Raw genomic sequence first — 24,316 nt, 5'->3', positions numbered from 1 at the left:
CAGCTGCAGCAACTTGACTTTCGGAATGATTTGACGGAATCCGCGTTTTTGCCAATATACAGATGAGCTTAGCCACAGTCTCCCATAACTTCACGTGCCTAATGTTATGTATATTGTGCCTACATGTTGCTGCACGGATGTAAACGATCAGCAAAAGTGATTTCGATAAAAAGTACTCACAATATGTTACAATCATGAGGAATTAGAAACTTTGGAGCACCATATACCATTATTATATGCAATTTTCTTGTTCCAACCATCATGGGGAAAAAGAACAGTAAATTGAAACCAGAGGAGGTAGAAGATTTAAAGAAACGGACATATTGTGAGTATATATATACACACACAGACATACACAATATCTGTACAGATTTGTTTTACGTTTTCCTCCTTTGATCAATGGGGAAATTTTCTGCATAAAACTACAGAGTGTGTGACTTGGATTCTGTATAATGCCTCTCTGAGTGTCGGAATATCGATTTCACAGCATTTATTAGTTATCTGTTGGTATGGGATTTTCCCTATTTTAAGTTAGGTCTGTTTGTTCCTGAATTTCCGATTCTTGTAATGGTTCTGTTCAACGTATCTGAAGCAAATATTCCAATATTGTGAATGGCATATGCTTAGTCTGCAAGATTTAAGGGGGTAATTTGTGTGTGCAATGACATTTGCAATTATAACTTGTTGGTTAATCGAACAAAAATCAATACACGTATATTTATGCATATACGAACGAGTTGAATGTACCCCTTTGTAGAAAAAAGAAACATTATAATCATCAATAATTAAAGGACATAAATATTATTAGACATGGTCCAAAATTAGAATCGTCAATCGGAAAATTACATTAATATGATTACAGAAAATTATCGAACATCATTTTCCGTTATCTGAATAATTAATATACCTTGCAATGCGATTAGTTTTTAGAATTACTAAAACATAAGCAAACTCTCGAACTTTATAAATTATGTTTTTTTCTCCTCGATCGTTCATATGGAAACATTGGTCAAGAACCCTCTGTGAACTCGCTACTGTTATGTCGTGAGTTTCACAGAAGTACATAAGCAATGTGTTGGGGATATGTTGGTCAGAGAACACATGTTGCAAGAAGTGCATGTTATTCTCTTGGAATGCACGTGCAGGCGTGCAGTTAATTCGTCAAAGTTTGTCGTCTGCCAAATTCATAGCGCCAACCAATTACTGATTGTGCAGCCCTACAGGAGCAGGTATATATTCTGATCTATGTAATTTAATTAAAGCCAGTGATTTACTGCAAATTAAAAAGAAATGCATTTTTTATCGCCAAACGCCAAGTCATCACTTACAAAAAATATCCGTAAAATGTAAAAACATACAGGGAAAATAAAAAAGTACAATTAAGAAATAAGAGAGAAGAGAAATATATATTTTTTCTCTCAAAATCATTCTCCCACTACTACCTGAAATACACTTGACATCTTGCTGTTTCTGCCTGTATATGTAACCGCTCATAAGAAAACGATTAAGTCTTACCATCAGTTTCTGTGATTGATGCATATTTTCTGGCACTTCTTGTAATTTCTCAAGTAATACGTCAATTTGAGGTCACAGGAATAAGGGTAAGCCTTGTACCACAATTACAATCTTTTTACACGAACATACTGTAAAGAGCATTCATATTAGGTCATTATTAATTTTCAAAACTAGATGTGTAAATTTTGATCATGGGTATGGCTGATATTCGCCCTCTCTCTGATTTCTGAAAATAGTTCTCATCAGATTACAGTAGATACATATAATCTCTGATATCATTTTGTGCGAAACATCTGCCATTTACAATAATCTAAGACATCAATGAGCTCGATGATTACATAATAAGTTTCATTACTTTCTGTTTCTCTTATTATAAAAGAACCTCGATTATTTCCCACTTCACATGAGATACATGTATTTTTTTAATTTTATCACATAAGTATAATAGTTTGTACAACTGCAAATATGTTTAGTGAAATAGTGAAAAATCCCATAAGATTTACTAGTATAATTCCAATCAAAGGCTACTTATCATGGATATTGGGATGAAAGCAAGTTGATCATGACAGAAACCATTTTCAATATTCAATACAAACATCTCCAATTTTTGTGCTAAAGTCTTTAAAAGAAATTAGAAAGCGCATAATTATATTGGTCTTTGCACAAGAACAATGCTCTGACAAAGAAAAAAAGTTAAAAATTTATTATGTATCTTTAATTCATGGACAAAGTTGTTTCAGTGATAGAAAAATAAAGCATTTTAACAATATGCAACAATCACCTAAAACTGTAAATTGTGTCAATTCACCAGAATTGTATTAACATGTCAACATAATGATCAAGCAGGGGCGTAGTATCCGGGGGGGCCAGGGGGGGCCTGGCCCCCCCACTTTTTTTCCCAACCTTACTTACACTATAGGAAATGTTAATTCAAAGCCTGTTTGGCCCCCCCAGTTTTAGAAATGTACCCAAAATGTAGTATAAGAATTGGTACTAAAAGTAGTTGACACTGAAAAAAAGTTTAACCCCCCCCCCCCCCCCCCCCCCCCCCCAAAATTGTTTTTTGCATTTGGGGAAATTTTTTTTTTTTTTTTTTTTTTTTTTTTTTTTTTTTTTTTGCTTGTCAACTTCTTCAGGTAAGTAAAAAAAAAATTTTTCTCTGCCTGGCCCCCCCACTTTCAAAAACGATGCTACGCCACTGTCAAGGAAGACATCCTTTGAAAACACAGTTTTTGGTATTCTCGGTTAACCCTAATCAATGGTACTAAATTATTCTTTAACAATTAACAAAGTGAGGCCAAACACGTTTACAATATTAATTTTTGAATTTACGAAACACGACACCAAATCGATCCACTGAAATAAAATGAAGGAAAACCCCAATCTGTTAAAGCATGTACTGTTAACTTATTTTGATGCAATTGTTCCGGAACCATAGTATCGATAATTCCGTAACCTAACTTTTTAATCTCGGATATTTGTCTTTCATTACATGATTGCATCAACGTTTTGGGATAGACACTTCCTGTTCATTTTGCTTATGCGTGAGATCAAAATTGCTACATGTGATGAAAAACAAAGAACAGAGCTATTTAACCAATTTTTTTTCTTTCTTTTATATATAATATATATTTTTTGAAATGCACAATACAAAAAACATTGGTTACAAATCCTTTGGGTACTGTATCATATAAATGAGACCACTGAAATGCAATGATTAGAGTAATGTAATCTTCACAAAATTTATCTACGTAATATGGAGATTATTATGACCAAATATTCCAGCTCAAATCTCCACGGAAGCAATACATATTTCAAGCAGAGGAAGTACGGGATCAGATGCCGTGGAAAAGTAAGCATTCCCTGCCGATCACACCCATCCCCATTTATAACACTGTAAAAAAATAACTAGTTAATGTCACAAAGAAAACTAGTAGATTCACTGTCCATACAATCACTACCTTAATAGTAGTTTTACCAGATATTGGTATATTTACTAGATAAGATTAGTAAATTTAGAATTGATAAGTAACTTTCACTAGGTATCTAAGTATCTATACGACCCCCGCTCCACAACTCACTATCTTAACCAGTAAACTGAAAGTTTACTAATCACGACCAACGCTTTACGAAACACACTAGTTAGATTCACTAGGTTTTTCTTTCAGTGTAATGTTTAATTAATGCACAAATACAATTGTTCTTTCAATAAAACATGTTCTTATTAACCTATTATCCCGAAGTATATATCTACCCTTAAACAATTTTTGTAAGTCCATCATTTTATGCCCTCACTTAGTCTGTAGAAATCTAACTGGAGATGTTTGACAAATTGACATACACTGTAAAAAACATAACTAGTTAATGTCACGAAGAAAACAATTAGATTCACTGTCCATACAATCACTACCTTAATAGTAGTTTTACCAGATATTGGTATATTTACTAGATAAGATTAGTAAATTTAGAATCAATGAGTAACTTTCTCTAGGTATCTAAGTATCTATACGACCCCCGCTCCACAACTCACTATCTTAACCAGTAAACTGAAAGTTTACTAATCACGACCAACGCTTTACGAAACACACTAGTTAAATTCACTATGTTTTTCTTTCAGTGTAGTTTCTTCCTCTCCCAAGGAAGTTTGTGTGATGGATATTTTTGACAGGGATCGTAGCGAAAGTAATGATTTCCGACATTTTGAAAAAGTGCAGAAAATGGTTTCCCTTCTTGGAACAACTGATATTTATTTTACCACTAAAACGTCATAAGCAATTTTTCAAAGATGTAGACATTTGGGTGTGATTTATCTTTCAAACTGATGACATAGTTAATTATATTTACAAAGATTCTAGGCGGAAGTAAAATAAATAATTTTCATGATTCCTCAGATGTAGATCGTTTTGGCTTTTAGGATTATAAGACAATGCCATGCATTAAATCATGAATCAATAAGGAAAAATGTCCCAGTTCTCTACATCTTTGACCCGATGCAGTAATGAACATATATAAATATGTATAATAAATAATGCAATCAAACCATAAATCAATCAATCAAACCATTAATCAAATAATACGACATTTTGCTACACCAGGGACTGAGCGTTCTATAATCCACAGAAACTAAAACAGACAACGAGATTTTTTCAGGTAATGAAAACCCCTGCTAAGTTCTTCTGTATACACAGAATTTCCTATAGCATCACACGTGTTTTCTGTTATTCTAATCCCCAGCAAATGCCGCCTGATCGTCATCAACGGAAAGCCTCGGGAATAGGAGGTCGTGTGCATCTTTCTTTCCTATGATAAAAGTACTCATCTAATTGTTAAGCGATATTTCTTTTTAATTGCTCGATATATTTATATACATATTTGAAAGATGCATTTTGTGCACGGTTGTAGATACAGCACGTGCTTTTAATTAACAGAAAATCATATGTATATGTTGTACGAGATATCGACTTTCATCGGCTGAAAAACGATAGTTTCCAGTTCGATGCATAAAGATACAAACTCGCGCGCTAAGACAACTGAATGCTTTCTTCTTACATTTAATAATTGTATTCATATATCCGTGTCAAATCAAGGAAATATTGTTCTTGCAGTAATTTCTGACCATTTTTCTGAAGTACATCAAAGGAAAAAAGACAATCGTGATCAGCATTCATGGGTTGGAAAGACACTATATGGGTGTGAAATTTTTACCCAATAAGTACATTAAGATCTTTATGTGCATATGTGATTGTTTTTCTTCTTTTGATGTACCTCAGAAAATGGTCAAAAATTACTTTAAGAAAAATGATTTATTTTTCATCATTGGTATATTATTTCCCCGCCTGAAAAGATAGAGAGTATCATTTTGTGAGCTCAGTGCTCACAGTTAGTACCTCTCACTGTTTACCTCCTATTTTATGTTTTGATTGGACACATATTTGGGTTTCTAAGACCTTGACACTGTCATTCTTTCCATAACATTTGGGGTACCTAAATCTTTTATCCACAACAACCCATTTACCACTGAATGAAAATTTAATGAGACTTTCACAGAATCCTCTTTCATAGTGTAATTGTGCATCAAATTACAATGTATTACTCTTTGAATCTTGTGGTTTGCACTCAAACCACTGTTAAACTTTGCCATTTTACTCCGGGGGTATTATTTTCAGATATCAGGACCTACAGTACCTATATTTTTATGAAAGGTGTACTTACATTTTAAGGTCTTTCAAAGGATATGATCCAGCCACCAAAAATTCTTAAGAAAAAAATTTGAAAAATTGAAAGGAAAGAAATTCATTTTTTATTTATTCATCTGTTTCATGCAGGTACATGTGATTTTAGATTTTCGAAGAAAGACTTACAAAATATCCCAGAGCCCATCAAAAATGGTGACGGGACAATTAAACCTATACCTAACACTAAAGATATACTGTGATCACTGAACTCACAAAATGATAGATGACCCTGCTCCCTTTTGAGTACCGGGTATAATTCCAAAGTTTTTTAAAAAGGAAACATCAATAATATCTTTCCAAGCAGAATATATATAAAAGGAGTAAACAATGGCACAATGTAATATTAAGATTCTGTGAAAGTTTTAGTAAATTTTATTAATTAATAAAGGAGGAGTTATGGATAAGAGATGGGTACCAAATTCTTACGGAAAAAATTATATTTACCGGGATTTGCTATGGTAACGATAAAAAGAATCCGCTCAAAACGAAAAATATGAGGTGCATAGTGACACTTATAAATACTAGAAGTCTTCGTAAAAGAGTCTTTATTCAGTGGTTTACAAGGAAAAAGTTGCCGATAAGAGTTAAATACTCTTATTGTTACAAAAAGAAAGGCAGTGGCCATGCTTTTCTTTGGGAAACTTCAAATATGATTATTCGTTAAATAAGAAGTGCACAGTGGCACTATGTAATTTAATTGAGTGAGAGTCTAATTTGATATTACCGGGTATTCAGTGGTATTGGGGAGTTGAGGATACTAGTATATGTCCCAAGTTAAACGGATATACGGAAGGGCGGACACCCTTTCACTTATAATATACCCATCGCTTTTCAAGTTAGGGATATGTATGTCTTCTGAATTGGAACAGGGATTACCCTGTCCAAATATGATGGCTGCAACCCCCTTTTCAGAATCCTTGTAACGAGCCTAGTTGTAAGTACCCTCACTTGAAGTTGAAGACGGTAGATATATATGGTTTTATGGGTGTCTTTCCTTCCAACCATATCAATTGGAGGCACGCATCTCTTCAGTATCCACAATTCTGCTATACCATCCTCCTATATAAGACTTTCACATGGTCCTTATAAGGTGGCTTCATTGTCAAATATTACTTTTCGATCTAAGAGGTATCTGGGGTTTCTCATAACAAGACAAGAAACTGTCAGGCTTATTTAAACTTAGAGGGTATCCATATCTTATCCGCTACTATTCCTGTACCACTGAATAAAATTTACTGCGACTATCAGAGATTCTTTATGTCGTATGTAGTGCAATTTTGCTTATTTTACATTTGATTGGAGAAATAATGGGGATTTCCAACAGCAAAAATGTACTTTGCCATTTTACTTACTATTATATCAGAGCGGAAGGGGAGGAGGTGTAACACTGTGAGATCTCAGTGCTTACAGCACCTCAGTCTAGTATAGTTTTAATATACTTTCTACTATTTCACCTTAACTGTAAAGGTATATTCTATTTAAATCAAAAAGCATGTCTTCTACTCAGTTGTAACATTTCTATAATCCACCAAAGGAATAAATAGAATCTGTTGTCGGTCATGATTCATGCCCTTATTATTGCTGTACTTAATCATAAGAATCAATTTAATTAAGTTTTGAACTGTTGAATAATCATTTATGCTGTTATATATCATATTGATTCAAGAGTGTATCATTATTGTCATAAAGTATGGACTGGAGTCAGTAGTGGGTTAAAGATGTATCTTTCCCTCCGTGAAACAACAGCTTCATCTTTACTGCAAGATGAGAGAAAAGACAAAAATATCTGATAATTTTTTTAAAAAAATGACTGCTTCATAATCGAAGTCAAGATGAATGACGTGCCATTGCTATAACTAGAATCATCAATAATAAATACACTGTCTTTGATCAGCGAAAAGATGCTAGAAGCACACTAGAATCGACACAAATATGTTTATAAATAATGCATTTAAAAGAAAAAACGCGAAAAACCGCGAGAACCGTAGAAATAGAAAAATGGAACATTAGGTTAAACACATTAAAAAAATTATTTTTCATTATCATAAAAATCAGGCAATAAATAGGTAAAAACATGAAAACTAGAGGTAATGTGAACACTGAATTTACTGAATGATACCCCTTCCTCTCATATGATATAATGGCAAAATCAATGTTTTGCCCCGGGAGACCTGAAATAAGTGTCAGATCAAAAAGTAAACTAAGAGATGCAAAATGAAGTTACATAATAAAGAATCTGTGAAAGCATCATCAATTTCTATTCAGTGGTGTTGGAGGAGTTGCGGATAAGAGATGGATACCTTTCAATATTACATGAAGAATGGCAGTGTCGATGTTTAGAGATTTTTCATCCCCTTATCCCTTTCCCTGTCCCTTTCCCTGTGTATAATGTGTCCTTTAAAAACCACACCAATTTTTCAGTATAATACGGTGGTTATATCCAGGACATATAATTTTTTACGATGACACAAATCTAAAGAAAAGTTATAGCTGATTACATGTATGTATAAGTTATGATAAATTGGTACTGATATCTCAAGGTTTCAAAACATTTTAACCTTTCTATATATGAATACAATCTAGAGCTTTTATAGTTTGGTCATTTTATCAATACAAAAGGCAGACCGGATATGACATAATTTTTCCATTAAGAGACAACTGCATTGTGCTTGAATATCTGACATCAATCTGATACTTTCATTGGACATTTAGATGATTCAAAAGAACATGGTTTGATAAGGCCCTATATCTTTCAGCCTAATAGGCTTAATAGGCGTTACACGTCCAATTTCTGTAAAGGAATTTATTTTTTTTTTTTTATTCTCAGTTTCGGCTTCTGTTTTAAAACATATTTTTAATTCAAAGATTTACTTTTTTTTCACAATATTAAGTATTACTTCTGCTAGACGGAACGTCTCCATATATATTAAACAATTTTCCAGATCAAATATGTAAAAACTTTAAGTGAAGTCTACCAATTTACCATTACGCACAGACCTTGGATTAAATTAACACGTTAGTTATTTTGAGCAGGTTGCTACCCATTTTTTTCAAGGTCAGGTATGACTTTACCAACGATCAACTGGTAATTTAAAGTTTTCACTCAAAGTGAAAAGGTTAAGGTTAATGGGGTTACTTACTAACTTAGTCCACTTCAGATGGCACATCTAAAATGCAAAGTCTTAGAATAAAGTACGTCCGAAGACTATTTTAATACATGTAATTTTGCAAATGAGAGTGTGTCCAATGTCAGTTTCACATCATTACATTCTGATAGTTTCACATTTTTATCCTTTACATGTTTACTGTCTATGTTGTTTAAACTCTTAACTGTGAGAAGCAGCAAGTTCTATCAAGTATAATTTTAAAGCAAATCCCTTCATATGATTCACTTTCACTTAATTTTGTCATACTTCTATTTTGTACCTATAAAAATTGAATTTGATACCTGGTTCTTTATCCAGTAAAATGTTTATTGAATTTTAAAAAAGAACAATCATATTTTTACACGTGCTACTATTTGATTGAAATCCTCTTTCTTTTTTCAGTTACAGAAAAAGAAATTCAAAACTGGTAAGTACGTGAAGTTATACCTCCTTTTTACAAATTTTGTTTATTGGAGTCTTGAATTCCATCAGACAAAATTCAGTATGATAATTATGCAGTCTCTGCATTTGCTTTTAAAAATAGTTAAACACCTGTATTTACATGTAAATAGCAAAAGAAAATGCATGTAGTAAAGTCTGGACAGTTTGACATGGTTTTAAAATGATAAATGTGTATACCTTGATTTTACACAGTACACATCATCAAAAGTGTTCTTCATATGTGAAATGCTGTATATGCTCAGCTGAGAAAACAAATAAAAAAGATATCCTCTATGTCAAAACTTTCATCTATAAGCTATCAAATCTTGCCAAGTATAACAATAACACGAATGTACGATTTTCCACAGGTACAAAGGTTTTATGAAGGATTGTCCAGATGGTAAACTGACATTAGAGGTAAGTCTAATGGGGGGTGGGGTCAAACTTCAAAGTCGAAGGACAAGAGTGGGTTCAGAACATATACACAGAAAGCTGATACAATGCACGTGTTCATTCTAGCTTTTCATTCCAATGAACAGCGTTTGTGAATGATAAGGCACTGGAATATAATGGGGGGATTCTGTTATTAATTAGGCATAAAAGCATTGTTTTGTTTATGTTTTATCTATGGAGACACATAGAAACAATGCTTACAATGCATAAACATGAAAAACTTTTAGTTTGATTGATGCATAATTGCAAAATACATTGTCACGCAATTAAATTTACGATGTGAAAACAGTTTAATGCATACTAGGCTCAACATGTACGAAAAAAGGACATATTCTAGGATGATTCAACATTCTTGAAGAATAACGTGCAATAAAATTATGAAAAATCTAAATCATAAATGAAATAAAATGCCTAAATGATAAGAATGTGAAACTCTGAGACCAATGCGTTTTTGGAAAGGATGCATGATGTTTAATCCTTTTTTATTTCATGAGAAATATATAATCCACTATTTTTTTCTTAAGGTCAAGATCTAGTAAATGAAAGGTGCCTACAGATTTATCAGATTTGACAAATAAGTTTCTCCATTGATGCTTTACAACTTTAGCTTGGTCAAGTAAGGTGTTTCGGGCCATAATTTGTAGGTAAATAAGAAGGAAAACTGTATTTTAAACTGTTATTTTCAATGAAAAATTAAGAAAACCAGTTATGAATATGGGAGTTTTTTTCATATTCGACAAAGGAAATGTATCCAGATTGCCTACAGTCTCACAGAAAACGGTAATTAGTATGTCCATGGCCTCTTCTTTAAACCAATATCAAATTAAATATAGGTATCTGGTTTACTTTTCGTATGATTTCAAATTAAATGTCATGAAAATATCTATTTTTCTACATAGTTTTGCTGAAGCCGTAAAGTTCGGGAAAAAGAAAGTTGAAATTGATTATGACGTCACAATGGATCTAGCACAAAAAATGAGTCTAAAGTAATTTACTAGATCTTGACCTTAAGTGATTTGAAAACATAACTGTACAGATAAAAATGAACAAACTACAAGTACTGATAGCAATGAGTTCACTTAATGATAACCCTGCCTCCCATATCATTATACACTGTAAAGTCCACGATTTGCTATGGGAGACCAGAAATAAGTGCCAGATTAAAATAGGAGGCGCATAATGGCATTATGTTATAAAGAAACCTTGAAAGTATCATTAACTAGAGGTACTGTGAGCAATGAGCTCACTAAATGATACCCACCGCCTCCGATATGAATATAATGGCAGTGTCCATGTTTTGCTCTGGAAAATCCAAAATATATGTCAGATCAAAAAGTAAATAGGAGGTGCGCAATGGCAATATGTAATAAAGATTCTGTGAAAGTTTCATTAAATATCCTTCAGTGGTATGAGAGGAGTTGCGGATAAGAGATGGGTACCCCAAAGCGTAACAGACGGACAAACGTATAGACAGACGGACAAAGAAGATATTTAATCAAAGATAAGTTAATTACAATGTATTAGAACCTAGGTCTAGTTACATTTTTAATATAGAAGGTGAGAATAAGAGGATTGGCCTGGGTCTAGTTGTCTCAAGATTACACAAAATTCACCATGATCTCGATGAGCATGTCAGAATGTGAAATGAATCGATGTAACTTAACATATTGCTGTTAAAGGTCCGTCAGTGTGGTCAATGTTGCGTCCTGAGGCACTCTTTTATTTGTTTTCCAATTTCTAGAGACTTTCCAGAATCACCCCTTAGGAATTCAGACTTTTTGGATAACATGGCGCGTGGAACTAAATCAAGTGGAATATTCATAAGCTATAATCCTTCAAAGGGCTTTATTTCCTAATTACCGATAAAGCTCTTGAGAGGCCATTCCTAACTGCAAACTGATCAGCCCATAACCGTTAAACCACATTTATAGCAAACGCCGTTTCGCCACACAATATTGCGAATATGTCATAAGCAATTGATTTCCTTATCAAAATACGTCAGTTTCTCCTGTGTATTGGAAATATTTGGCATGTCAGGTTACAATGTCAAAGAAAAGTACACATTTATAAAAAAAAAATGGTTTCTTCATTATGTATTTAATATTTATATTATACCCCCCCCGCTTGAAAAGCGGGAGGGTATATAGTAATCGTTAATTCCGTCCGTCTGTACGTCTGTCCGTCCGTCCGTCTGTTACGCTTTGGGGTACCCATCTCTTATCCGCAACTCCTCTCATACCACTGAATGAAATTTGATGAAACTTTCACAGAATCTTTATTACATATTGCCATTGTGCACCTCCTATTTTACTTTTTGATCCGACACATATTTTGGGTTTCCCGGCCACAGCAAAACATGGACTTTGCAATTATAACTATATGGAGGCGGGGGGTATCATTTAGTGAGCTCATTGCTCACAGTACCTCTAGTTATTTTTCTTTTTACCACGATGAAGAATTTTAAAGACCCCGATTATCTGTTATGTTTGACGCATATTTTTAAGTCTACAGAGAAAATTGTTAAAATACTTTCATAACCCACGTTAATAAGGAGATTTCATGAACTTGTGCGTCATGTTCTTTGAAAAACAGACTGCGAAAAGATTAATAACTTTCATTGTGTTTATATTTTGAATGGGGTATAAATTCCTGAATGTTGTAAAAGTATGAAAGGAGCAAACGAGTTTGGCTTCTTTGATCTTTTGCGGTCTACACCAATTAATCCGATTGCAAATGTTTTTAAAACAGAGGAGTTCGCTCTTGTTTAGTATTACTTCTGTTGCAGAATTCTTTGAGGAATAAATAGATTTAAAAAAGTGAACACATTTCAGTATTTTGACTGATATCCAGAATATTTTATGCAATTTTGTTTAACACGTGGTAGCCTTTCTGGACTGATTTTCATTATATAATGCCTAGCAAGATTTCTTCGCATCAATTAATAAAGTCCGGTTAACAAATCGAAAAAATTGCGTAAAAAATGGAATACTTACTAGTACTAGTATTACATGTTTAATCACAATCAAAGTCAGAAGTTTAGATTATAGGAATGAGTAACTTCGAAGGAAAGTATTTTCCATTTTATATTTGCAGAACAAAAATTAACGACTCGAGACAGAAGCTTTCATTATTATATTCAAGGAAGAAAAAAGTGTGTTTATTTGAAGCATTTTGATATGAATTTTACAGACCATAAAGTCAAAAACAAACTGTTATATATTTTAATTAAACATTATGCTCTTTTAATGTTAGAAAACTCAGGAAGACACCAATTCATTGTTTTTAATAGATTTGCCTTTATCTTTCCAGGGATTCACAAAAATCTACAAGCAATTCTTCCCTTTCGGAGATCCCAGTAAATTTGCGTCGTTTGTATTCAATGTATTTGATGAGAACAGAGACGGTTATATAGAATTCCACGAGTTTTTAACAGCCTTATCTGTGACTTCTAGGGGAAGTGTTCAAGAAAAACTTAAATGTAAGTGCTTTTTTAATGTTTGTCATAAACGACAATTTCAATCGTATTGGGAGTGTAAAGATATGATTGATTGATTGTATAGTTTTTTACGTCCATCTGGAGAATTTTTCACTCAAAAGGAGACGTCATCACTTGCCGATGGAGAGCTGCAAACTTTGTCCTATACTCGGCACTTAAGGCCATTGAGTAGTGAGGGATCTTTTTTTGCCAGCACCTACTGCGACAACGGACCTTTATATGGTCTCATCCAAAGGACCTGTCTCCACGTCCCACAGTGGGATTCGAACCCGCGACTTAAGGATGAACTCCTTACTTTGGGAGTCTAGAGCAGATGTTCTAACCACTGCGCCACTACGGCAACATACATGTAACAGTGTAATGCTCTAATGGGAGTTGACAATTTTTACCCTGGAAAATAAAATTATTTATAGACTTAAGAATTGATGTTTGTGATTTTCATTGTAAATCATTGCATATTTAACTCACATTGTAAGACCCATAAAACTCATCACTTGTGAATGTTATTGTGAATTCAACACCCCTTCTCTGATACTGTATGTCTGATGGTGAAGGTGACTATACAATCGTCTACTTCTATCACCTTTTCTTTAAAACATTTATATATTTATTGTTTATTACGTATTTCTTCAAACACTAAAACGTCCTTTATGAACCATGACAGTTCATTCTGTCTGAAATGGCATATATGAAGAGAACAATGCCGATCATAAATGTCCGTCTTGATCTTCTCAAAGATATTGCCATTTTATGTAGACTGCCTATGCGGTTCATGTTTGTGTTCTTAATTGATATTTATTCATTAGCCTTCATCCTCTCCAAGCAATATTTGCACGATAACGGTTCCTCGTGGTTTTCTTTTTGCACACAATGGTTTCTGTCTTATGGACGCCACAAACCACAAATGCTGTCAATATTGGCACGCGCGGACAGTTATTTGACGCAATGCCGGAGTTCCTGTCTGCTATCATATTGATATACATGGAAAGCTGTTGATATAAAAATTATTTTTATGCTAAGCTAATAAGCTGTTTGCAAATTTGTTCTATTAGCTTTGCTTTTACCATACGGAATATCTATGGTAATGTCTTTAAGAAATGGATCCCCAGGAATAGGTTTGATGGCCTTTACAGCCTCTACGAGGGGTTGTAGACAAACTCTTGACATGACGAGTTTCTAGACAGATGCTAATAACAGATGCTATGATGTGCATGTTCATGTCTGAGTTGGGCGTTTCTTGAGTTTCTTTCACAAATTCTATTATCAGTTAACTAACGTGCGAATCATTATTACATCAAATTTGAATTTGAACGCCCTTTTAATAAAACTAATCATTCATAATGCGATAACAGAAAATTTATCTTTCTTCTGAATGATTTTAGAAGCATGAAAAAGGCGAAGATGACGAACAGCGGTCAAAATCATAAAAAAAACTACAAACAATACAAAATTGTAAACTCAAACCAGGATTTCTAGAAGTGGAATCAGGTGCCTAGAATGAGAAAGTTCTCCATGTTGACCTGTCACACTCGTCATGGGCCCTATGTGTTGATCAAGTAGGCAGAACATTCCGTAGTCGATTTGAGTACAAAAAGAAAAGGCTTAATTGGTATGGAAAAAGGCAGGTAAAACACGACCCAGTGGTTATATTTGCATATACTAGTCATTATAACGTCATAATAAGGTCATTATAACGCCCATAAAATTTACGAACTGCTGACTTGAAACGAGGTTGTTGAAATCAAAATATATGTTAGTTAGCTTGCAGAGTTTGAAAATTTATCCTTCTCAGAGTTTGCTGAGAGTAGCGAATAAAGTGGAAGACATATACACTATGTTCATGAGATAGCGGAATATTACTACAAAAAAAGAAAGTTGACGATGGAAAGGCTAGACATTTCTTTTTTCATATAATTCACAAGTAATTTTAAGTTGGTCTTTTTGGTCTATTGTCAGTAAAACATCCAAATATGAAGCTTGATATGGCAAACTCTGTGGTGTCTTGGGATATATCTAGTCGACAAATGAAAGAAATAAGTAGTGTTAATTGATAAAACGTCGCTGATCTATCTGAATGTCAAGTAAAGGTCAGGGCAAGTGTATTTTTCATGTAGAAGATGCATTATATTAAACAATAAAAGAGATCGGCTTATAAAGGAGTACAATAAGTGTCCATCTTAAGACTACATAAATGTTGTCTCAAGGAACTCCAGCATCCTTCAATATCAACTTCACGGTACCTGTGTGAATAATCAGAGTGATTTTCAACGAAGTAATTTGGTTGAGTACCAATCACAAGGTGTGAAAGTATCGGGTTTTATTGTATGTTCACTGTTGTAATCTAAATGATTGTTGAAACCGACTACATGTATTTCCAATCAGAATGTTTAATAAGTAAGTAAAAATATTGAATTTGAAACAAGAGACAAATGGTTCCAAATCAATAGGTAGTTATTGTTTTTCTGATAAAAAATGTAAACATTAAAGGATTTCAATGACATGTATATTTTGTCTGCCAAATGCCAAAATAAAAGTACGAGCTTTACGGATGTTTCTAATTGATGAACAAATATAATCAGTCTAACAAGATATTAAATCAATCATGTATGTGAATGTACGTTACTTATAATTTACAAATTTAAATTTTAATTGAAAAAAGAAGAAACAACTCTGTCAAGGTTAAAATGATAACAAAGCTATATACGAAAGTTAAAAGTATGCACTTTGCTATAAAACCTTGAGAGCCAATTACTCTTTTTCTCCGTGTGTGTTATGCACTGAATTGTCCCAAATATCTTTGTCAGCTTTGCCAGGTTTCCTAATAAACATTCCAAAAATATCTTCGACAAATTTCGGATGCTCAAAAACTCTGCCTTTATTGAATAGATATGAGTCTTCATGAATAAATCTCTTTTTTGTTGCCAAACCGCAGATTTCTCCACTAAATCTCTTCCGGAAGTCAATTTTAATCTAGCACGTACATTCACGAGGTATATAATTGACTTATCCGCTCATTAAGTTAGAAAGAATCAAAACTGACATTTTTTGTCTAGGTATTTACGTCATCATCTTTAAATTGCGTGGAAAGAACACAACAGACCAACAAATACACACATTATTTCATTCATGCAACAAAAAGCTTTGTTATAATTTACATAATTCTAAATATTTTCTTTGCTGGACACCTCGAATAGAATTTTTGTGTGATATCATGAGCAAGAGCATATTATTGTTTTAAAATATATGTTCTATCGTCAAGGTTTATAGAGTCTCAACCCCAGCGTAAGTCTACGTTGGATAAACAGGAAAAACACAATAAATATAAATATTTTTATATTTTGACTATTAAAATTGTTAATTAAGGTAGGTCACTCGTCAGCTTTTTGGAAAAGTTCACGCAGAACCTCTTACAAATGTACTTCAAAACTATTTATCAAAATTAAATTTTTATAACATATTTAATTTCTACAATGTTACTGTTTTAACATTCAACTAAAAAACTGCACAAAAAGCTACAAAGAAGCAAGATTTGTGAGGACTATTTTTTGAAGGACATTTAGCAGATAATTCTGCAAATCTGCACATTTATCTAATTTAATATCTTGGACTTTTAGCCTCACATACTTTTACTTGGAGAATATTTCCATTATGATATTGATAGGAATATTTAATATAGGTCTTAATTTATATTTTTAGAACAAGTTTTACACCTTCCTTCGACAAACTTTGCCAAAAAATGAAGATATTTCAAATAATTCAATATAAAATAAACACCATTTTATGCCTGAAAATCACATATTTTGATCAATATTTCAAACTTAACATCACTGACCCCCACTTGTTCATTCATTATTTTAAAGTACTCGATACTTATGACTGATCAGCACTTAAGTCGTAAAACGCTTGATTTAAGAAAATGTTTTATAGCCTATTTAGTTTTTAAATACCCCAAAATATGTTACTTTTTAGTGCAAAAAGGTCACACAATAATTTACGCGCATTAATTTGCAAGATTTTTTCAATGATAAATATTATTCAAAATATTTTACGTAAAATATTTTGAATGATTTTGCCATGGTTACACCTGATAAAATATAATAAAGATTTAAGTAATTAACCAAAGAATTAACATTTAAGTGCAAAAAAGTCAACTTCATTGTACCGTAGATCAGTAAGATGAACACCGACCCCCTATTTTCTCTGCGATCTTGAGTCACTCTATTTGAGTACTTATCCAAAATATACTTCCCAATAAATTCTTGATTTAACAAATTTCACAAGTGACATACCTTAAAAACCACTCTCATCTGATGTTGATTTTAAAAAGACGCTGGTCAGGAGTTCTTCTTTGACATCATAATTTATTGTTTGTAGCCTTGGACACAACATTTTATCTAACAAACTTAAGAAAATTCTGATCAACACTTTTTGTGCTCCTTAATAATTAGCCGACCTGTTTTTACATTCCTATATATGATGCAGAATTTATTCAAAAACTTCTACATGAGATTAGGAAGACATTTGCTTTGACCTTCTCAGTTACTGAGTAACATAAATTATTTCCAGTGACTCGATTTATCTCAGTGAACTCGAATAAAGGACACCACAGAGTATGCCACACCTCCTTCATATTTGGATCTTTTATTGACCATACATGTACACGACAAAATCCTACTTGCAACAAAATTGCATGACAAGATTAATTCAGCTTTTCAATCGTCAACTCCCTTTATATTCCAATGTCATCTGCATATGGTGTTTATGTCTTCCAACTTATTGCTTCGCAGGGCCATACACATAGCATGATAGTTTTTTTAAAAACCAAGACAGGCTTCCTGTAGGTTGATGCTACGTAGATTTCAATAACTTCGTCAATATTTAATGGTAGTTATAATGACCTTCTTAGTTATAATGACCTTCTTAGCAAAAACTGATATTATTTATCATTGGGTCGAATTTTGGCTGATTTTGGTGGATTGGTGTCATATATTAAGCCTTTTTTTTGTACTTAATTTGACTACGAAATATATTCCGTCTTCTTGTACAATGCATTGGACTCGAGGCATGTATGGCTGGTAAGCAGTGGATACTTGATCTTCTTGGGCATCTGATCCGACCTCTGGAATTAATTATGATGCTCTTATAATTGTTATTTATGATTATTCATTTCTTTGGAGAAATAAATAAAAAAAATCAGGTGCTTGAATCTTGCATTTAATTTTTTTAAGGATATTATTATTTGTTATTGGAATGAAATTTATCACTTAGTAATACAAGGTACGTTTATGCAAATCACATAGACATGAATATGATTGAGAATGTATAATAATTAGATAACTTCGTCTTTTATCTTTTTTTGTTTCATTAAAATCGACATAGACAGGTCTTTTTGTCATGCAATTGAAACATAAAAATGTTTGTTTCTTATTTCAGGGGCTTTCAAACTTTATGATTTAGATAATGATGGGTACATCACAAGGCAAGAACTACTGGATATAGTAGACGCTATATATAAGATGGTGGTAGGTACACTTTTACACTAATCCAAATACAAAAATCATTTTTCTCAGTACATTGTAAGAGGTAATTTTGCCCTTTCAAGGAAATGCATGATGTTTGTTAATCCAATGAATTTCAGCGAAATAACTTTTGGGAAATTGTTTTTTTGCAATGAGCATACATGTAAATATGTAAACAAAAAGCATTCGGTTAAATTGATACTAAGAGAAAATGTAAATCTATGCATATTATGCTGTTTACAATTCAGATTCACAACGTATAACGTAAATAACACTCATTGGCAAAATAACACGTACATTGACGAGCACGTTAACGGTTTTAGCTCTTTCAACTTAACTTTTATTTTAACTTAAATTCTAATTAAACGTAGTGATCTCAAGAGTTTTATGGACTTAAAATATTCAAAACAATATTATGCTCAGTTTAAAATCAGAATTTGAATATCGAAAAGCATGTTTTGACGGTTTTCAAAACCTAGTTCTTTTACATATTGTATTAAACAAAACAAAAAACAAATGATTTTACAATTTATAACTAATTTCATGTAATTTAATTACAGTGATTTAAAAACTCAAACTTAAGCAGTGGTCAAAAATATTTCGTAGATAAATTTAGCTATATAAAATAAGCCCCGTAGATTACGTAATAATTTAATGTCATTAATAATTTTTATTATATTAATAAATCAAATAAATAAATATAGATATGTGTACGGATCAAACAGAAATTAAATTTCTTATAAGTCATAAGTTTCCTCATGAACAGGGTATGATAGAAATATCAAGTAGAAACCAGTTTCTTGTTTTTCATAAAACAACAATTTCAGAGATAGACAAACAATCAAATTTGTTGATATTAACTGTAAAATAATAAGGCATGTTATCGTACAGGTGAATTAATGTTTATACATATTATCTGTTTCATGTAGGATCATATTCTGCTACAAAATCGGCTTTCTACACCAAATGCTAAATGCCACAAAAATTTCAACGTGTTCTTTCAGCAAATACATATTTTGATTGGCCAAAGTGGTGAATATTATTATGTGTAGCCACTAGGTCAGAGGAATTCTCGTTTATTTCTTTGCATTTGTCAATGTCTGTATTTTTTAGGGAAGTATGGTTAATCTTCCAGAAGAAGAAAATACACCGGAGAAAAGAGTAAACAAAATTTTTGACATTATGGATAAGGTGAGTACTGGACAATGTTCTAATAATAAGAGAGATAACTCAGTATTATGCTGTGTTGTATGACTAAAATATTTTTTAGAAATATTTCGTTTTATAAAGACAGGTTATATGTACACTGCATTTGATATGCAAAATTTACTTTACATCCTCTGATGACTTGTCTTTTTGTTTTCATTTTGTAAAAGGAAATTAGTTTTGGGAAGAAAAGATACTGAATAAATATAAATCACTTTTACCTATCTAAATAATTTTTAATGGTGGTATCTCTGAAAATTTACAATTTTGTAATACTGCACCTTATTGCGTTCAGGTATATAATACTTTACTTATTTGCAGAATCGAGACGACAAGCTCACCTTTGAGGAATTCTTAGAAGGCTCAAAGAAAGACCCCACCATCATCCAAGCCTTAACACTTTATGACATGGCACAGCCTCAAGGACAGGGATAAAGTCCACACAGTGTGACATCATCTGTAAAAAAGACTGATAAGAAATTTTGAAGTACATTGAAGACATTCGTAACTTACACAACAACGAATGCAACGCATATGTTTCATTTATTTATATTCCTTTATTTTTGTTCCAATCCAAAAATATCCATGACGAAACAATCAAGTCATTCTTATACATGTAAACATGTATCAACTGATGTCTGTCCTGTTATTTTCTCCCATTAAAGACAATTTTATTTCATTCCAGAAATATCACTAGCAATGCAAAAAGAAAATACCAGTAAGCTTTTTCTAAAGAAACAAAAAATGAATGCATTTAATTTGAATGTATAAAAACAGAAGTGTAAAAGAATTATACTAAAAGTCCATCTGATATGTTGATATCTTAGCAAATACATTTGACTTTTCCCCATTAATAATTGTTTTTAAAGGAATTTGTTTCTTGTATTTCTCTTTATACCAGAAACTCAATGGAATAAATGTCATTAATTTTAGATTTTTATAATAAACCTGCAAAACTTGAAAAGATGTAAGCTGAAACAAACACTTTAAGGTTTTTTGTGAAGAAATAATTTAAAAAAAAAATGCAAATGAATAAATTTAGTATTTCAGTCGCTGGTTAACTATTTTGCAGTTTACATTTTAATGTGAATCTTCTACAATAGATTGCAGAAATAATTTCATAAAGCAAATTGAACCTTCCATAACTTGTGTTCATATAGTCAACAACATTGTAATCAAGCCTTTGCGGAATTTTCTGAACAAATTTACAAATTACAAAGGTTACTAGTACATTGGATTTTTCTTGTATTATTTAAATATATATTCTTTGCTTAAATTGTTTAATAAAAACATATAAATGAAATTGTTAAAAATTGATATCATAACATTTGAAATATGATTTTTTTCTAATGTGTTGCTTTTTTCTAAATACATGTATGTACACTATTTACAGTTAGCAAATTGCGATTGCAATTGAAAAAAAAGTATTTAAGATTTATTAAATTATCAAATTTATACAGAAATTATTGCAATAATTAATGAGAAACGTATTGGCTGTTTCATTTCATGATAAAGGACCCACTTTTACCAAAATCAAACTTACCGTAATAAAACGAGGATTGTTTTATAAAACCAGTGAAGACTTAGTTTTGTACAATGTCAAGCAATAATTTTACCCTTATGCAAGATACAGTATTTACATTGTTTGTTGTATGCATATTACTTTAGTGATTATTGTTGATGAAACCTATCATTTTAATCATGTATTTCATGATGAGCGAGTACTTACTTCATGGAATACAGTGTGACATGTGATGAAATTTTAATATTATTTTGTAAAAATAAATCCTCTCCAAATTTTTTTATCCGCGTGTCAGTGTTGAATATATGAATGTGCAAATATGGAGTAAAAGCAAATTCAGAGAACTATGTTGCTCAAATTTAGGGACAGCACTCATGTATATACAGGTATTTATGATATATTGTGACTGTTATTTCTCTCTATTTTGTTGAATCTTAATTTTTGTTTCAAAAGAAATCTCAACTACTAAATATGTATCTTAAAACTACATAAAACTCGAAGGTCAAGGTTAAGATGCAAAAGCTATGGTCAGGGTTAAGTTTATGAAAAGTAGATTGTGAAGTCAAAATTCATGACGCAATCTGTAAGTTTTGTGACATGTAACCAAGCGGGAATGGAAAACGCAGGTTCAGTTTAATAAATTTATTTGGAAATGAAAAAGCAATGGCAGATCTACAAATACAAAAACATATATACAATATCATAATACACATAGACACTGAGACAAAATACTTTTATTTCCTATTCACTTCAAAAATAAGAAAATTTAAGTTTACTAAGCCCAAAAACGTCAAATTCATAGTTTAAAATACCTTTCTCTCAAAAATATGAAAAACACTTGAGCTTATAACTTGGACTTAATAAATAAAATGCAAAAATTTAATAGACTAAGAAAATTACCTTTCAAGTGGTGACAACGGGCAGCTGGTAATCTGTAAGTTAAATTTCCCGCACTGACAGGGATGGGCCCATGCCTCAGTATATATAGCAGAAAAACCGGTTAAACAAGGGGGTACAAATTTACTGGCCAATGAGATTTTGTGAGTAGAATTCATGAATGGAGACTACTACCAAATATGGCATATAGTAAATTATGGCTCAGTAAGTTATTCAATAAAGATAAAAAATTTATTTTAAATAAATATGACTCCGCCACAGACAGGTAATGCATACGTTTAAATTTAAAGTATACATGTTTTCTCTCAATAAAAAGCTATTACCATCTTTAAATTTTGAAATGAAAGTCAATCTGCAATGTCAATAAAATGAAGTCAACAGTAATAAAACATTTTTGTCAAAGATAAAACATGTGAATTTTGAAAATCCTATCTCTTTTTTTTTTTTTTTGAAAACTATAAGTAATTCTTATTTTTGTAAAGTAGGTCAAATTTAAAGGTCTTTGGGTCAAACGGCAACTTGAATAGCCTGTACTTTTTTTTAAATTTATATAATACAAATTGAATGGTGTAAAACTTGAAACAAATGACATTATAATGATAAATCAAAAGTCAGTATAAAAGGTCACCAATTTAGCCCCAACTTGAACCTTGGATCTGTCTAGCATCCAGGGTTAAAAAAACTGCTAAATGACTTATTGCTCATTTTAATATTGTAAACACTATTCTGTTAATTGGCAAGGAATAGTATAAGTTCAAAGGTGTAATATATTTTCAATGGATAACCAATGGAATCTTTTTCTTATATATGCCAGAGCTCGTGGACAGGCCAACATGATTTTCACAACTCGGATGGAAAGTTACAAGCTAACTTTACTAGACACTTTTCTTATGACATGTTTTGCTTAGGAGTTATTCTCCTTAGTCGCCATCTTGTAGGGCAAAGAAGTGAATTTACCTCTTTGAGCAACCAGTTTTAAACATGCATGCAAGAAATATATGGGGGGAAATATTTACAATATTAAAATTATGAATTAATAGAATTTTATAAGAAAAATAGACTAAGTGTTATCTTTACCTCAGTGACCTGTATAACAAATTGAAATTGGTTGAATAATGAAGGGATCTGGTAATGTTGCTCTACAATATGGCGGCTAAAGGCAATAACTCTTAGGCAAAATATGTCATAGGAAAAGGGTCTATACCAGTACTTTCTAAGGAAAGTTCAGGTATATTAATATCCTGGTTTGTCCGTCTGTTTGTACGTCACATATCTTACTCAAATAATTCTTAAATTTTAAAGCAGTAGCCGAATTGTCATATGAAATATGTTTGTGGTGCCTTGAACATAAGAAGCATAATTTTTTTTAAAATTGTTATTCTACGCTTTCTGGTGGTCAAAAACAGGTTTTTCTACAAAAATCTGTTGTCCTGAGCCACTTATACAATTTTTGAAGAAATCTATTCATATTTTTATAATTATGATTGTCTTGGAAAATAAAAAAGTTAGAATGAGAGGTTTTTGTTATGAAGTGTAAAGTGAAAAATAATCATTACTGCGTTCTTAAATTTTCACTACTCTTTAGTACATATTTCATCCAAATACATAGCAAATTTCAAATAGATATAAGCATAAATAAACAAATTATGAAATTTAATGTAATGTGTTGCATAGCCTTACGGTGCATGGATAATAACGTCAACGTCTCTAAAGCAGCTTCACGTCTTTTCTTTGCTAAAAAAATCAAACACATATAGATTTTAAGGTAAAGAATAACATGTACTCAATATTTGCATTGTTATGTCCTTGAAAAGTTGGTTTCAATTTTAATTTAACAATGCGTTTGCTAACTTACTTTTAAAAATCTTATCAGCATTTCAGTAACA

General features: G+C 32.0%; 1 protein-coding gene across 1 annotated transcript; it reads left to right on the top strand.

Annotated features, from left to right (window-relative positions):
* The first annotated feature begins 36 nt into the window (after positions 1 to 36).
* On the top strand, positions 37 to 21,816 carry LOC134283524 (neuronal calcium sensor 1-like). The gene is made up of 7 exons (XM_062766038.1): positions 37 to 325; positions 9,299 to 9,323; positions 9,706 to 9,754; positions 13,100 to 13,268; positions 18,720 to 18,808; positions 19,919 to 19,996; positions 20,333 to 21,816. Exons 1-7 carry the CDS (start codon positions 262 to 264, stop codon positions 20,444 to 20,446), a joined length of 588 nt encoding a protein of 195 aa, XP_062622022.1. The 5' UTR covers positions 37 to 261; the 3' UTR covers positions 20,447 to 21,816.
* Positions 21,817 to 24,316: the final 2,500 nt, after the last annotated feature.

This window comes from Saccostrea cucullata, unplaced genomic scaffold, assembly GCF_032062105.1.
Source record: "Saccostrea cucullata isolate Sc308-1 unplaced genomic scaffold, CSIRO_AGI_Scuc_v1 ctg162, whole genome shotgun sequence".
Taxonomy (NCBI): Eukaryota; Metazoa; Mollusca; class Bivalvia; order Ostreida; family Ostreidae; genus Saccostrea; species Saccostrea cuccullata.
Note: the sequence above shows the minus strand (reverse complement) of the source record. Positions and strands in the feature narration are given on the sequence as shown.

Bases quoted from the DNA above. Each gene is read 5' to 3' on its own strand.
- LOC134283524 (XM_062766038.1), top strand. From the start codon at position 262: ATGGGGAAAAAGAACAGTAAATTGAAACCAGAGGAGGTAGAAGATTTA. The intron at 9,324-9,705 runs GTAAGTACGTGA...GATTTTCCACAG, and splicing joins GAAAAAGAAATTCAAAACTG to GTACAAAGGTTTTATGAAGG. The intron at 9,755-13,099 runs GTAAGTCTAATG...TTATCTTTCCAG, and splicing joins ATGGTAAACTGACATTAGAG to GGATTCACAAAAATCTACAA.